The sequence below is a fragment of the Falco biarmicus genome, chromosome 10, assembly GCF_023638135.1.
Source record: "Falco biarmicus isolate bFalBia1 chromosome 10, bFalBia1.pri, whole genome shotgun sequence".
Lineage (NCBI taxonomy): Eukaryota > Metazoa > Chordata > Aves > Falconiformes > Falconidae > Falco > Falco biarmicus.
The window spans coordinates 29,762,213-29,778,070 of record NC_079297.1 but is presented as its reverse complement, the minus strand read 5'-3'; the positions used below and the strand labels follow the sequence as shown (position 1 = coordinate 29,778,070).

Genomic DNA, 15,858 nt, shown 5'->3' with positions numbered 1-15,858 from the left:
AAAAAAAATATCAACATAACCAGGGTACAAGCAAATAAACAGCAATAACAATGTAACTTTATTTAGCTGTAATTTGACATTTAGCACAGTGATAAGCACAGAAAGAAAGAAGTACCAAAATACCAAACTCATAGCATATAAAATAATCAAATATGTTCATATTTAGTGAAATATTTAAATATTTCCACAACACATCAGTGGGACTGTCCTGGGCAGCCCAACCCTGTAAACTTAGATATATATATATAGCTGTATTATATAAAATCCTGTATGTAAAGAAAACACTGAAACTTATCACCAAAATAGAAAATAGATCAAAATACGGGTAGTTCAGATTTGCTAGTCATACCTGATACTGAAAAGGGGTTCAAACCCACTGCAGAAGATGAAGGTCCAGCCCAGATGCCGTGGCAGGCATGAGATGGCGTTACTGGGCACAGACTGGCTGAAGCTGGCAGGAGCCTGGCTCGCAGGACACACTCTGGACCTGAGCTGATGGCTAAGAGGTGACAAGAGTTACTGGTCCTTGCCCAGGACTGCCAAGATATTTCCTAAGTGGAAATGCCAGAGAGAGTGTCAGTGCCTGTGGCTGATGCTCTGCGCCACGGGCTGCCTGGGTGAGCAGCACAATAAATCCCGTGGGGAGGCTGAAGCACATAAGCAGTGCTCAGATCCCGTTGGAGACCCTGGCTGAGCTGTGCTGCAGCCTGCGCCTGCCTGGGGCCAAGGGGCTTGCGCCAAGTAAGAGCTGCCGGAGCACCGTTCCCACGCCTGCGGCATCCCGCTGGCCCTTGCGGATCCAGCTGCAGCCAGACTGGCCATTGGCAGATGCACAGCATCACGAGGATATTATTCTGAATTTTAAAGTTGCCTCTTCAGCAGATGACAGTAATTAATTCCCATTCACTTTTAAGAATCTAGAAAGCTGCTTTCGTATGAGGCCAGGCTCCCCCGAGCAATACCGTACATTTGTTCTGGTCTGCAAGTGAGCAGCATGTGAAGGAGCAACCCTGCTGCTACGGGACAGTAAACCCAGCGAAACGTTTGTCCTGGCAAAAACTCCCACCTGCCCTGACGGTGATCAAGGTTAGTGTTGTACTGAAGATCCCAGGTGATTTGTAAATAGATATAAAAAACATGGCATGTCTGGCAGCAACACTAAAGTCCAAGTGGAGTCGGTAAGCTGCGCCAGCACATAGCCCAGGTGCTGCTGGTGCTTCGGGCTGGGTGCTGGGCGGTGGGCAGGCGAGGCACTGGTCCTGGCACAGGGGAGAGCCGAGGGTGCACTGGGGCCGTTTGGTTCCTGATATACAGATAAGGGTCTCTGCTGCTCTCCAGACAACATACTTTTGTGCTTGTTTGTTGCTTTTTGGCTCCATAGGGTGATTAATTTTCCTGACTGCTCCCACTAGGAAGGTAGCTGAGACCTGCCTGGAGGACCCCTCCTCGAGGGGGGGGGGGGGGGGGGGCGGGTTAAGCCCCAGCGAGGCAGCACCATGATGGGCTGCCCCTGTGCCAGCGCCAACCCCATGGCAGGCTGGGGGCTGTGGGGGATCACCCCAGGAGCCCTCCCAACCACCCTGTGCTTCTGCCACGCCACCGCAGAGAAGCCTATAACCCATTAATAATTCTGTAATTGCTCTTTCTTATCAAGCCAGCAGTTGCATCCCTAATTACATGGCAACAATACTATGCTAACAGGATGAGCCATAATTCCTAGGTGGTATCAGCATTGTTATTTTACTCTGAGTAGCTTCCTGGTAATGGCCATTTGAATGTGGCAATATCACTTAAGTGAATATAAATGCTTAGCCCCTGGAAAAAATCATTAATAAAAATTTAATTCTGATAGCCTCAAATCACAACTAAATACAATTACTCATACGAGGCCACTATAAAAAGTATTTTTCTCATCAGAAGAAATTCATATGGTTTTCCCAACTGTTTGTTAATAAAGAGCACACTATATAGAAAAATCCAGAAAATAAGCACACAGTTGTTCTCAAAACCCATAGATAAACAGGACAATATCTCTAAATTACTGGCTACTGAATGGGATTTCATTTAGCTGCACTCAAGCTGTAGCCTAGTATAAATGTTTTCAAAGCAGCGCACTGCTGTTTCATCTGGGACAGCTGCACAGGATTTCTTTGATGTCAAGCTCTTGTGTGGGGACGGCGTTTCAGCATCTCTTTATGCCTCTGAACTGCTGAAACAAGAAGGAAGAGACATTCAATAAAATATTGAATTTATTGGAAAAAAAGGTGGTTTTCATTGAGGGGAGAGGAGGAAAGGCAGCAAAATTTGGCCTTAAATGCAGTACCAAGAAATAATTCACCACTGCAGTGGTGACAGAACTGCGCTATGCCTCCCGCATCCCTGTTTCAGAGGAGACAGGGAAAATACCCCGTGGCTTTGTGCTGTGGCACCGTCTCCCCACGGTGCTGTACCAGGCGTTCCCCGGGCTCGTGCAGCAGCAGCACCCACGGCCGGCGGCTGCCCTGGGCGTGCAGCGGGTGTGCATGCACTCACATCCCAACTCCTGCACTACCACATACGGCCCTCGCGTACTCCCCAAGGGGCACAAATACAATTAGCTGAGGAAGGTCTGCCCTTTCCCTGCTCCTGCCCAGGCTCCTCCAGCTCAGTGATGCCCAGCACAGCAGGCTCCAGCTGTGCAGGGGCTGCAGGACATCCAAAATGACTGTAGCTGGTCATGACGGGCAGCTAAAGAAGGTGCCGCCCTACATCATTCGCCAGAGACACTTTCTGATGCAGTGAGCAAATGTTTTTTTAGATGTGCTCAGCGAGGAGCCCCGTGCAGTGCCTGGAAGGAGGGGGATTGCCCTGCCTGCCTGTCTGCAGAGCCAGCTGTCACAAGCTACACACATTCAGGAGGTGCTGGAGCACAGATTTCTCTTTCTATAAGGCTGAAAAAGTCCAGGACATCAGGAGCAGCTGGCAAGAGGGCAGCTGGGGCAACATGGGGAGAAGTGGCAACACCATTATCTGCAGGCAGGATCTCTTTCTCTTGCACTTAGCAAAACATTCATGTGGGTTTATTTGCCTTGCTCTGTAAATGTTTTCCAAAAAAAAGGTTTGTTTGGGAACATTCTCAAAGCAGCACTTAAGCAGCCTTCCTAGTGACCTCCAAAAAGTACATTTCCTATGGCGTTTCCCTGTGTGTGTCTTTTCTGACACCCGCTTTGCTGTACAACACTTAGCTGGGGAAAAAAGCAGCAAAAGCTGAGGAAGGCAGCTGAAAAAGACAGGGGCTCTGCTTCGAAACTCCATGAACTGATGAAAGCAATAACTGCCAGTGCCGGTGAGCTCTGGCGCCAGGGGCACTGCCGCCAGGCTTGGCAGCGGGCAGGCAGCTCACCTCCCCAGCCAACTTACTGCTCTCCCGCCGCGGCACTGCTGCTGCCCGCAAAGGGGATTTCTTCCCTGTCCGTCTTCCCCAGAATGAGATGATGCTTCTCCATGTTTATGACACACTGTAGAGAATAATAAAGCCCTTTAGGTAAGAGGGAAAACTGCAATCCACAGTGGTCCCAGCTCCCCCAGCATGGGGAAAAGCCCTGCTGGAAACCCCCTACCTTCAGGGATTTCAGCGTCTGCAGCCCGAAGGAGAAGGGTTTCTCATTGTCTTCTGAAAAAGAGGGACATTCAGATTTATACATTCACAGTGTTCTCCTCTGCTTTTTGTCAGCGACTCCATCCTTCCTTCGTGGCTGCTCTGCTGAATAAACCCCTGTTCATACAGGGACTGAGCTGCTCAGGAGTGGGATGTGGTGAAGGGAGGGTACGGTGACCACCCCACCGGCAGAGCACGGTGCCTCCAGCACAGCCCTGCCCAACGCTTCCTCCCTGCCTCCCTCTGAAGGCCCAATCGGGGACTTTTGCTGTAGAAAAGCAGTATTTCTATTTTAATTGTAACATGTTTCTTTTTCAGTTCCCACCCCCCTTGGGGTAAGAGGGAGGAGAGCCCCAGCCCGCACCAGCGGAGCAGAGGGGCACCCACACACTCCCCCACGACGGAGCAGAGAAGCACCCACACACTCCCCCACGACGGAGCAGAGAAGCACCCACACACTCCCCCACGACGGAGCAGAGGAGCACCCACACACTCCCCCACGACGGAGCAGAGGAGCACCCACACACTCACCCACGACAAGAGCAGCGCACTCCACGGGGACCGCTCCCACCGTCAGCGTGAGGCACTCGATCTGCCCGATCGCCCTCGCCTTGCACAGAGATGAAACCGTTTCATCTTCTCCAGGGAGCGCTTTGAGATGCTCCTTTAACCTGTGCAGTGAAAACACTCCTGACGTGAAGCAGCCACGGTTCGGCTGCTCTGGCAAGGAGCAAATGACGTTTGGAGGGTGCTTACACCCGAAGTGCTCTTGGCTTGCTGGTATTATCAGTGCTGGTATTGGAAAGCTGCTTTTTTGGCAGGTTTTCTGTGATGCTCCACGTACAGCCACCAGCCTACACCCGCATCAGACCACAGCACAGCCCAGGACAGCCCCTGGCCCACACAGGGCTCCTTACTGGATTTTGCTTTTCACCTGAGGAAGCTTTTTCTTACATTTCCTCAAGGACCTGGGGAAGCTGCTGATCTAAAATGGCTTCTAACGCAGTGTGGGTCTAAGGAAGGGACACTCCACCCCAGCTCCCAGCCATGGAGCTGCCAACGCTGTGCCCCCCTGCCTCACAGCCAGGGCTGCGCGCCCCGTCCATGCTTGTTAGGTGGTTCTGCTGCTGGGCTTCGGCAAGGGAAACGAGGGCAGATCAATCACATTCAGCCCAAGAAAAGGAAAAAAGGGCGTCAGGGATAACTCAGGTACAGTTGTTTCTTCTGTCTACACCCCATGAGCTAGTCTGACAACACTGATTAATTATTTAGCTTGAGTTTCTCTTTTAAGCTGAAGGAGAACCTAATGGAAAGGCAGTTCAAGGTGGCGATGTCTCCTGCAGATAAAAGCTATAGCGCTTTTTGGCTGCTCAAGGTACCTTTCTGCTGAGCTGCATTGCAACAGAGCGTCTGTCTGTCTGTCCATCTGTCCTGGGGGGGGGGACCAGGCCCCCTCAGGAGCAGAGACCCTGGGGCTGAGGTGGGCATTGCACAGATACAAGGTCCAGAAGAGGCAGCAGAGAAAAAACCTGGGTCCCCTCTGCCACTTCCCTTTGGGACTGGCCTTAAAAAGCAGTGGGAACATCTCAAGAACTTTAGGAGTCACAGCTGAGACTGCCCCAAGGATGGATGGACAGCATGTGGACAGTGCATGGCTGAAAGCCGGCCGGGGAACTGCAGCGAGGTGAGAACCACTGATGCACGATGCAAGGGTAGATCTTGGAGCTGGGTTTGAGAGCGGCGAGTCCCCCGCAGCATGCTGTGACCGGCACTGCTCACCCACCAGCTGCACCTCCGCCTCCGCAGGGGGTGGTTCTGCTGCAGCAACCTGCGAGCTAACCCCACCGCTTTCGTCAGGGGTGAGGGGAAGGGCTCGAACGGCACCATGGCAAGATGCAAAGGGATTTTTAAAAAAGAAGGCATGAAGAGCCTGTGCCTTGGGCAGACACACACAGTGCTTCGAGGCGCTGAGCACCCAGAGACCTCAGCCGCAGGGCCGGTCCCCAGGGCTGCCAAGCCTCACCTGCAGGCAGCAGCACCCAAGCAAGAGCAAAACAGCCTAGCATGCCTCTTCTCTGCTGCTTTCCAGGGCTGAATTTAAACAAACCCCGTGTTTTATCATTGCCACACACGACAGACCACTTTGAAGTAAAACACCCTGGAGCAGTGCCTGTTGTCGCGCAGGACCTACCACAGTGACGGCAGAGTGAGCCAGGCATCAAAGCCCTGCTTTTAACCCGCTTGTTAATCTGCCTTTAGCTTTTGTCCCTACAAACACGAAGAGCAAAGGAGCTGCAGGACACTGCCTGCGGGGCAGCCCAGGACAGATGATGCTGCACAGGCCATGCGGCCCTTGCGCACCCCGACTCCCGCAGGTCCCACCTAGCAGGAACCAGAGCTTGCTCACTGCTGGTAAGGGACATCGGCCTTGTACCTGCAGCTGTCTGGGTTACGGCTACAGAAGTGGTCTTGCTCAAATCAAGAGGGAATCCCCATAACCCGAGAGCACAAACTGGCTCTAAGGTATTTCTGAAGTGCTTTGAAGTGCTTTTCCAAGGGCAGGTCTGCTGAAGCAGACCGGTGCTGAAAAAACCACACAGGGCACCCATGAGAAATGCAGAGAGCAGACGAACTGGCACAGAGCATTGCTGTGCAACTCAGACATGTTGAGCAGCCAACACAGCATCTGGCAGGATGAGACCCCTCCACACACACTGTTACTGTCCATGAGCCCAGCTGAGCAGCTCCACGGTTTGTGACAAGTTTGTAGTAAGCGCAGCCACCTTCCTGCCACTAAACACTGTTGTGCAAAATAATTACTGCCTGGACAGAAAGCAGGCACCATTCATTCAGGGCCATGCAGTAGTGCTCAGGGAGAAACTGCAATTGGTTTTTGTGTAATCGCTGCAAGTTGGCGATAAAAAGCAACAATTCCGGGGGAATAAAGGGCCAAAATCTCCTTGACACCCTGTGAGCTGATGCCTGATCCTGCTCCTCGGAGATCAGCGGGAGGTTTGCTGCTGGCAGTCCGTTCTCTAACACTATGTAAATACATCTCCTTGCCCTTCAACTGGGAGAAATCTGTTACTGGGAGTTGCACCAGGCACCAGATTTCGAGCACGTGCATGTGCACAACTGCACAGCTGCTTTACCCTCGGCACCAGCACCAGCGGGTCCCTGCCTGGCAGCGGGGACCTGCGGGACTTGGCTGGGCTGGTCCAGCCATTTCAGGAGGTGCTGAATGACAAATAGGCAGGCACTGAAAAAATACAAATGCGTCCAGCCCTCTGAAGGATTTACTCAGGGGTGACCAGGTTGGTACAGCTAGCTTTCTGTTTCGGCTCCCTGCAAGGACGTTTAAGAATAGACCAGGATTTGGCTGTAACAGGAGGCTTGGGCAGTTCCCCAGGCACAGCCCAGAGCACTCCCTGCCAGAATGGTCACCGCTGGCGTGAAGCAAGGCCCCCAGGAGCACTGCCTGTGCTGCCAGGTACCTAGAGTTCCTGCGCAATAGAAATCCAGCTGGATATTTACCCTAGCCTGTCCAGGCAGGCAGATGATATGAGGTTGTGCTGCGAGCCGGTGTCCACCACAGCCTTCAGCTCCTTCCCCGCACACTGCAAGAGCAAGCAGAGATGGGAGACAATGTGGGACAAGCACGGGGTGTCCAATCTCTCCACGACACACACACCGGTCCCTGCTGAAATGCCAACATCTCATGCCAGCCCACTCCAGCTCCACTGCATGCTCAGTGCCCACAGGGTATTGCCTCGTCCACCCCAGGCACCCGAGTTGACTCTTGAGCTGCTTTTTTAATAAGTTGGTGCTGCTAAACAACATGGTGTTGGGTCCTGAGCCCTTCCCGGCAGCATTTGCCCCTGCAGAGAGCAGAAGGGGCAGCCCCGGCAGGAGGGGATATTGTGGAGACCAGGTAAGGTGGTAATGGTGGTAAGGAGGAGCAATGTGAAATTACTCTTGGGGAAAGAAAAGAGGGATGTCACTTGAGGAAAACAAACAGGCTGTAAGCACAGGGATCTGCCACGGATAATTACTCCCCAGTGTTTCAGCGTGCTGCCCCAGCCTGGCTACTCCCTCCACCCTGATGTCCCAGGGAAGACATCCATCAGACCAGTCTTCTCTGTGATACCCAGGTGGGCATCCATGCCGCAGCAGCCCTGAGCTGCAGAGGAAGAGCATCCCCACAGCTGGGGATGACGGCAGTGCAACCCTAACCATGAAACATGGAGAACAAGAGCACGGTTTGAGGCAGTCAGAAATAACATTTGGGGGGAAAAAAAACAAAACATGAGGCTGGGGAGAGACTGTTACCTGGCAGCTCACCACTATGAGCTCTTCGTCCTCCATTTTCCCTGAGCCGTCTGGTTTGGTTTGATTCAGCTTGTTTGTCTGCGCTGAGGTATCATTCTTCAGGGTCCAGCTGCCTCGGCTGCTTCGTAATTTTGATAGATTTGTCTCCATCAGGCGCTTCTGCAGGATATTATGTGGTTGCTTTAAGAAAAAACAAACACAGAAGAGCAGGGTGAAGTCAGAGGAAAGCCACGAAGTGGCCTGCATCACCAGCCTGTTGTGGTGCCCACAAGCCAGCACCGCTCCATGGGAGGGATGCCCTGAAGTCTCGCTCTCCTCAATTCCCGGGCTACATGTACTCTTCCTAGCCTACACCTGCTTGCTCTCCTCCCAGCTCTGCCTTACCTGGCTTTGACTAAAGAGAACTACTTTGTATTGGCAAGGGAACTATCCTTTCAAAATATTAACCAGAATTTGGAAGCATGCCTTTCATTTTCCAAACTCACATTCAAGATTTGATTTCATATAGGAATTAAAACAAGTCAGGCTTTTCCAAGCTGGTGTTTCAGCTGTAATCACCTTCACCTGTTGATAAGGATATGGAGAATTCTGCAGTGATATGAACAGTTAAGAGGTAACAAATAACCTTTGCAATTACACGCACCACCCAAGTATGAAAAAGGTGTACGGACTTAGAGAACGAAGTAACTAGTGCCTTCATGGAGCACTAGCATTGCTGGCATAGGAAACACCCGTGCCCAGCCTCCCCCTGTGGCAATGCTTTTTGCGTGAATCAACACAGAATTTAAGAAGCTGGTTTGTTGGTCTGTGCATTGGCTTTTACAGGTGGGAGTGAACGAGGCACAACTGCAAGAAGAGAGCTACAGAGGGTGTCCACTGTCAGAGCTGGTCTGGCCTTTACATCAGAACTTGGTCTATAATCGCCCTACATCTCTCTTCCCTCCACCTTTGCGCTTAGCTGCCGAGGGTGAGAAAATGCGACCAGTCCCAGATGCCATGCTGTGGGATGGAAAGGAGAGGAGGCGAAGAGGTAAGATCATCTGAGGGAGGTAGGTAGGTATTCTCCTAGGAACCTGCAACGTTTTGTACGGCAGCTTCTTGTTTTCTCTGTCATTTCCATTTGCTCTGCGAGAAGCACGCTCCCTCTCAAAATCTCCCTCAACCGCTTTCCCAAAAGCCTTTTTATGTTTAATGTTCATCACGGATGGATGCACATGCTCTGCTGGAGGTGAAATGACTCTGCTTGATTATCTGCTCATTTCTCTGCTCAGCTAATCTCCCCCCGCTCCCATTACTGCCCTTTTCTTCTGATTTTAATTTGTCCACAGTGAGACCTTCTTACCAGTTTATTCCTGAATTTTTGCATTCGTATTAAATACGTCTGTGTCTGCTGAGACATTTAAACCAGCAAACCTCCTCATCTTGAGGGAATTTCAATGGGATCAGGATAACTTGGAAAACCTCGGGCTGTGCTACCATGCCTTGGTCAGCGCGCACCGTGCACAGTGCCTCATCTAGGAAACATAATCTGTGGGGCATGTTAAATAACAGCACTCACAAAAGGCTAATGCAGCTTGGCATCATCCTAAAATAACTGCAACCGCATCAGTGCTTCAGATCCTGCTGTAGGCGTAACACAGGCGGTTAAACCAGACCTGACTGACAAGACCGGGTAGATGCAGCTAACACCAGTGGTCCCCGGGACATGGAATCTCCTTTTTCCCCCACTTTTCACTTTTCTTACTTCAGCATACAACCCATGACTTTAAAAGAAATAAAATCTGATGACCTCTTTGGGTTGCAGAGGCTTTCCCTGCCCAGCGCACCAGAGTGTGTCCTGTGCAAAGGCAGCAATGCGCTGCGCTCCCAGCCACGGCGAGAGATTGGGTCCGATGCTGTGCCATCTCCTTCATGCACAAAAGGTAACCAAGCTCAGCACTGCTCTGGTGACCACCGCCTTCCCAGTGAGACCAAACAGCAGAAACTAGTATTAGAACTACATTAAAGGCAGGCAGACTGGCCCCACTAGTAATGGACCCTGTGCTGAAGGACAAGCGTAGCGGTTTGGAAGCGAGGGCTCCCTTACGTGAGGCAGAAGCCGTAGGTGCATGGTCAGCATGGTGGTCACCTCCAAGGCTCCTCAGCTGAGCAAAAATGCAAGCCAGGGTTTGCTGACAATGGATGGTATGTCCTTACCCTTTATATTTGCCTGCAACTCAAGCATGCATCTGGAGGACTAATTCTTCACATCATCAAAAAAATGGGGGAACAGGGGACCGGAGAAGCAGATGGGTGAAGTCCCCAGCTGGCCAGAAGACAGCCTGTCACACAGCGGTCACCTCCTTACACCCAGCCCCGCTCGGCTGGGACCGAGAGCAATTTCTGAATAGCATCATCCAGGACAGTCTGGGTGCTCTTCTGATCTGCCTGGCCTCAACCCCATTGCCAGATACCTTTGAAAGAACATGCTGGAGAAAACAGTCACCAGCACGCTCATCATTGCTCTTTTAATTGTCATCTACCCTTGATTTCAACCTAAATTCCTTTTGCTACAAATTCTCTTATGGATCATTAACCAGTTACATACGTGGGTTTTCTCAGGCCCTGGTTTTATGAATCCTACATGGGATCTATCAGCAAAAGGCAAAAATACAGCACTCAGAGAAGACGAGCTGCCACCACAAACGGGACTGTCTCTTGCTGATGCTTGCTCCTCTGAGAGCTGCAGCGAACCCTGCCTTCAGGGGAGCAGATATTCCTTACATTGTGCTCCAATACAGAAATAATCTAGCAAGAGGGGACCAAAAAGGTTCCCCACAGCACTATCCTGTCTCAGGCTATTAATTAGTTTGCTTTAACTTGTATTTCCCTTGACTTGTGTGCAACAGAGTGAGGATGTTAGTCACGGAGATAACTCAAGTGATGGATATGTACTTGCTAAACAGGTAACATGCCAGGGGACATTTGCAAATGCACATTTTGCTGGAAAACTGCAAACAGACCGTGTCTGGGAGGGCGGGAGAGGAGGAAAACCTCCCTGTGACAGCAATGGGGAAGGTAGCCGTGTTCTCCCTCCAGCACAGGCTGGACACATAGCCAGGACTGGTGTTTGAAGTTACCCAGATTATCTGGTACCATCTTCCTATGCATTGCACAAAACTGTTGAAAGTCTTATAAAAAAATAATATACAAGTGCAAAAAAGAAAAAGTTATTTCCTAGTGTCATTCAGCAGTTGTCATAAAAACAAACCATATTTTTTTTCATAAGGTATCTCCCTTTCCATCCCTGAGACTTTGCAAAAACCTATAACCCCCTAAAAAAGTGACAGTAGAAACATAAAAGGAGCGGAGACAGCAGCTACTGTTGAACCTATTTAGCGCTCTCTGTCAAAACCACGAACGGTTCTGTCCAGTTTTGTTCCTTTCTGAGTTACAAGCAAGCACATTACCGCATCTTGCAGTGTCCATCTCTCTGGCAGGTTTCCCACTATTTTGGCTTCTGGATCTGGGGATAACAAGACCTGTCAACAAGAGTTTCACTCGGGTGCAAACGAAAGGCAGGGGAGATGCCAGCTCCTGCCCTCCCCGAACCCATCTTTGGAGGTTTGCTCTCTCTTCTGTACGTAGACAGTAGAAAAAGTTTTAAAGCACTGACGGAGCTCAACCCAAGGAATAAGCAATTTCTCTCCCTTCTTCCCACCTTTCATCCAAACTCACCACTTCTACCAGCAGCCTGTGCTCGCGTGCTGTCAGCCCCTCACGCGGGGGGATGAGGTGGGACAAGAGATGCCCCCATGCTCCTGCACCCCTGGGTGCCCTGGCAGCAGCCCAGCCTCTGACCAAGACAGCGCACGCAACATTAACTTGGTTTGCATTGCAACCAAGGCACCACAAACCTGAGGCAGTGCACAGGTGCACAGTGAGAAAGCGGGGAAAAGTGAACGCGCTGCCATTGCTGCAATGTTGCACCAGCGACAGGAGCGGCGGATGGGGCCACGGGGGCACCCAGAGCTGTGCTGAGGACCCAGGCACCCAGGAAAGCTCCGAGGGCATTTGGGGAAGGGGAAATATTTTTTGTTCGTTTGTTTGTGACTATTTAAGATGTTGTTTCCCAGCTTGTAAAGTGATGCAGGATTGTTTCAGGCAAAGCCCCTCCAAATTGCTCCTCAGGGTGAGGGCGAAGTGTCAGAGCACGAGGAGCAGCTGCCACCACCAGTGCACCCTGCTCAAGGCAGGGGGGCCCGATTACGGTGTCGGGAAGCCCAAATCCCAGCTAACGACCATCTCATGCCAATTTTCTGGGCTTTGGGGAAGGGGCTAGTAGTGAGGCATCAAAACAAAACCATTTCTGTGCTATATATCCAGCCCTGCATTTGCCAAGCCCAACACATATAGTGCTATACTATGGTTTGGTCTTATACTGGGAAAACAAGGTGGAATACCTAAAGGGAGTGAGGAGCTAGAGGAGTTCAGTCCAACCCAGAATAATGCACTGAAAAATATTGAAGGCTTAACGTACATAATTGCAGGTATTTATCAAAGCTGCCTACACAGGGCATCACCAGGAGAGAGATGCTTCAGGAGCTGAACAAGGGCACACAAGCTGGGGGACACTGGCACACACCCCCGGTGACCTGCTGCCACCTCGCTGTGTGCGGCACCCCCTGCGCTGCAGCCAAAAGGAAGGGGATTTCTCCCCAAAATCGGAGCGGCCACTGCCAGCTGTCACCCTGACAGACAAGGTCTGTCCTCACCACCTGTCCCCATCCCTGAGGAGCCGTTACCTACTCTCTTCTCCTGCCGAGGCTGCTGGAACCCGCCCGGGAAACCCTGCATTAATAATGCCAGGCACATCAAAAGCCCCTCCACCCACGTCACCGCAGCCCTCACGCAGCTTTAGCCACAAGAACGTGCTGCTTTGTTCGGATGCGTGTGGTTATTCACAGGGAAGGTGTGCAAACGCCCTGGGCCTCCTGATGTGCAGCTCAACCCCTCTGGACCTGGACCTCTTGGTTTGGGGCCATGCCAAGGTAGGGTCCCACCTTTTGGAGGCTCTGGGTGTTTCTCCAGTCTCAGAGACACACAAGTTTCTGCTTCTCTGAGGGACAACCGTGACAACTGTCCTGTGACATCCAGGTGGCCGCAACACTGAGGAGACACGGTGGGTCCTCCTGAAGTGATGCTCGCTGCCATCCCAGCCGCGTGCAGTGTGAGCGTGGCAGTGCTGGCAGCGCTGACCCACAGCAATGGCTCTGAAATTCATGGCTGCTTCCCTGGGGCTGAGCATGTGTCAGCACTGTGGCTTTGGGGACTCCCCATACAGCCCCCAGAGCAGGAGGCTGTGGCCAAGGTGAGCCCTGGCAACATTTGCCCCGTCCCATCCCCCCTTGCTGTGGCATGGGGACAAGGTGGCTCTGCAGTGGGGTGGCCCATACCAGCTCGGTCCTCACCCCATCCCCGGCCAGAGACCCACCACGGCCAGGGCAGGCAGCACACCTCCTCTTTGTCCCGGGGGGATTGGGAGCTGTGGACCTCCCCAGGGCTCCAGCACATCCCTGGAGGGACCCCCCATGCAGCCCCTCCCCGCAGGGGCTGTGGGTGCAGCAGGGGCAATGCTGCAGCTGTGGCTCAGCCGTCGCAGGTGCAGGAGCTGCGAGGAAGCCTGGATGCTGTTTCTGTGATGGGGCCATGGCACGGAGCCCCGTGCTCTGTCCCTGACCAGACCTGTCCCTCGCTGCTGTGGGAACAAGGAGCTCAGTGCTCAGTGCCCCTGGCTCCTGCTACCTGTCGCCTCTCGTCGGGGCAGAGCAGAAACCCCTGTCATCAGGGTCTCAGCCCTGCACACTGTGGGCTGCTGAGCCTTGACACGCTATTCAGACCCTGCAGGTAACAGCAATAACCCCACCATCACACTCAGAAAGGCACTTTGTAGCTCCCCGATGGGGAGCCGCTGATCAGGGGTGACCAGGAAAGCTCCTTCTGAGCCTTTCCCTGGGCAGGAGCTTCACTCTCTATAACTGCAAAAGATTTGGCATGTCAAAATGAATCGCCTCCATGCACGCTGCAAAGAACAGCCAACTCATTCCACTTACCTCAGCCAGGCAGAGCTAAGCCGAGCCCAGCTGAGCAGGAAGGCAGTGGCAGAACAAAACTACCCCACTCACAATAAAAAGAGTCATTTTTTCTATGAACCGGTATCAAACACTGAAAAAAACAAATATTGTATGTTGCAAGGTGCAAGAATTTTGCAACATTTGGCCAAAAAAAAAGTAAAGAAGCTTTCCTCGGTAGAATATTTTTTCTAGATTTTGCTCCTCACATCAGAACTTTTGATATTACATTTTAAGTATCATTTCCCATTAGAGAAAGCTCAGACATTTGTGCACAGTAGTATTTATAAATGCTCTCCAGCCCCTGGACACGATGAATAATATTGTATGTTAGCTACAGGATCACATGGATCATTGCCTACATAAATATTTAAAACCAAGAATCACATATCTTCAATTATTTTTTTAAAAAAAATCATATATACATAAGCTTTTATCAAACTCTAATCTCAGCAGTTTTATATTTTGAAGTATTAGCGACTGCACTTCACTGAATCTTACATGATTATATGTTGTGCATATACATGCATCACAAACTTATGGGTATATATGTTTGCATTATATGAAGCCATTTTGATTTACTCTGATTCAGAAAGGATTTTTGTACTGGAAACAGCATCCCATTTTCATGTCAATGTAAAAAAGAATGAAGTCCTTTAGATCTGAGTACCAGGCATCTGAAAGCACCTACTAGCAAAAAGCAAGCCCTGGTGACAACTAGCATCATATTTCTACTCCCTCCCTTTTACATACAAAAGCCTCTTTTTTTTAACGAACTTCCACAAGCAACAAACTTCTCCTAACAGAAAAATGGCATGAAGAAAACGTCCAGACACTGCCCTACCAGCTACTTAAGTCTCCTTCCAGAAATCACAATAAAGCCTTACGGTATCTTTCGAAGTCCCCAGCTTCTTCAGCCCATCCAGAGGGAGGAGATCCGCAGAGTCCTTGTGAATAAACTGAACCGCCTGCTTCATCCTCCTCTGCTGGCGGAGAGATGCTGCTTCCCTGATCTCCACTTCTTTTCTACTCGGCTCTGTCAGGATACCCGAATAAAACATCTTTCCACCCGCGTGCAGCTGGCTTCTCAAAGATGCGCCTCTCCGAGAGACAGAGCCAGGGAGATGCTCTGTCGCCTGCGCTTTATAACCGGAGCCCGGTGACGTTTGGGGACGGGCAGGTATGCCAGCCAGCGCCGCCGAGCAAAGGAGGGGTTGAGCACGTTGCAGTACGTTGCACAAACGGCGGGTGAGCTCAGGCTCGGTCTAAAGGAATAAATCGGTGCTGTTCCTTCTCGCTGCCCCTCCTGAAAGCAGATCAGCTGCAGCCATCCGGCAGCAACCAAAGCCCCCCAGCAGCTTCTTGGGCAGAAAAGACAACACCGGAGTGCTGGCGTGCTGCTCCAACGCTCTCCTTTCTGCCTGTGAGGCTGCTGGGGGGCTTTGAGAGATGCAGAGAGCCCCGGGAGGCAGCACACCTCCCAGCCAGCCTCTGCAGGCACAGCTTTTTTTGGCTTGGATGGGTGGTCTGAGGTGTCCCAGCAGGTGAGGGCTGCCCGACACCCACACGAGCCTGGGTGCTGCTGCCTCACAGGGCTGGGGGATGCTGCCCTGCATGGACCACGCAACCGGCCACACTGAGCTTTGCTCCCTTGTGCAGAGTCAGGGCAGGCTCTGGATGCCACTGGCCTCACCGCAGCATTGCAGACACCAGTCTTCATCCTCGCTGTCTACTCAAGGCCCCAGAAAGGGTAAAGACTGTCACAAAAATTGTCCCAGTGAA

General features: G+C 51.6%; 1 protein-coding gene across 2 annotated transcripts; it reads right to left on the bottom strand.

Moving 5' to 3' along the window:
• Positions 1–48: 48 nt before the first annotated feature.
• On the bottom strand, positions 49–15,414 carry NRIP3 (nuclear receptor interacting protein 3). Of its 2 annotated transcripts, none has more exons than XM_056355135.1 (7): positions 14,964–15,414; positions 7,967–8,146; positions 7,172–7,254; positions 4,169–4,308; positions 3,600–3,652; positions 3,400–3,497; positions 49–2,209 (listed from the first exon to the last, which is right to left on the bottom strand). In XM_056355135.1, the coding sequence occupies exons 1-7, from the start codon at positions 15,135–15,137 to the stop codon at positions 2,194–2,196; spliced, it is 744 nt and encodes a 247-aa protein (XP_056211110.1). In that variant the 5' UTR covers positions 15,138–15,414; the 3' UTR covers positions 49–2,193. The 2 variants fall into 2 exon arrangements, with proteins under 2 accessions (XP_056211110.1, XP_056211111.1); XM_056355136.1 differs by having other exon boundaries at positions 49–2,206.
• Between the last annotated feature and the right edge of the window lie 444 nt (positions 15,415–15,858).

Excerpts from the sequence above, each read along its gene's own strand:
- NRIP3 (XM_056355135.1), bottom strand. The coding sequence starts at position 15,137 with ATGTTTTATTCGGGTATCCTGACAGAGCCGAGTAGAAAAGAAGTGGAG. Across the intron at positions 3,653-4,168 it reads GTGCGCTGCTCTTGTCGTGG|AAGACAATGAGAAACCCTTC; the intron begins GTGAGTGTGTGG and ends CCTCTTTTTCAG. Across the intron at positions 3,498-3,599 it reads AGACGCTGAAATCCCTGAAG|TGTGTCATAAACATGGAGAA; the intron begins GTAGGGGGTTTC and ends TATTCTCTACAG.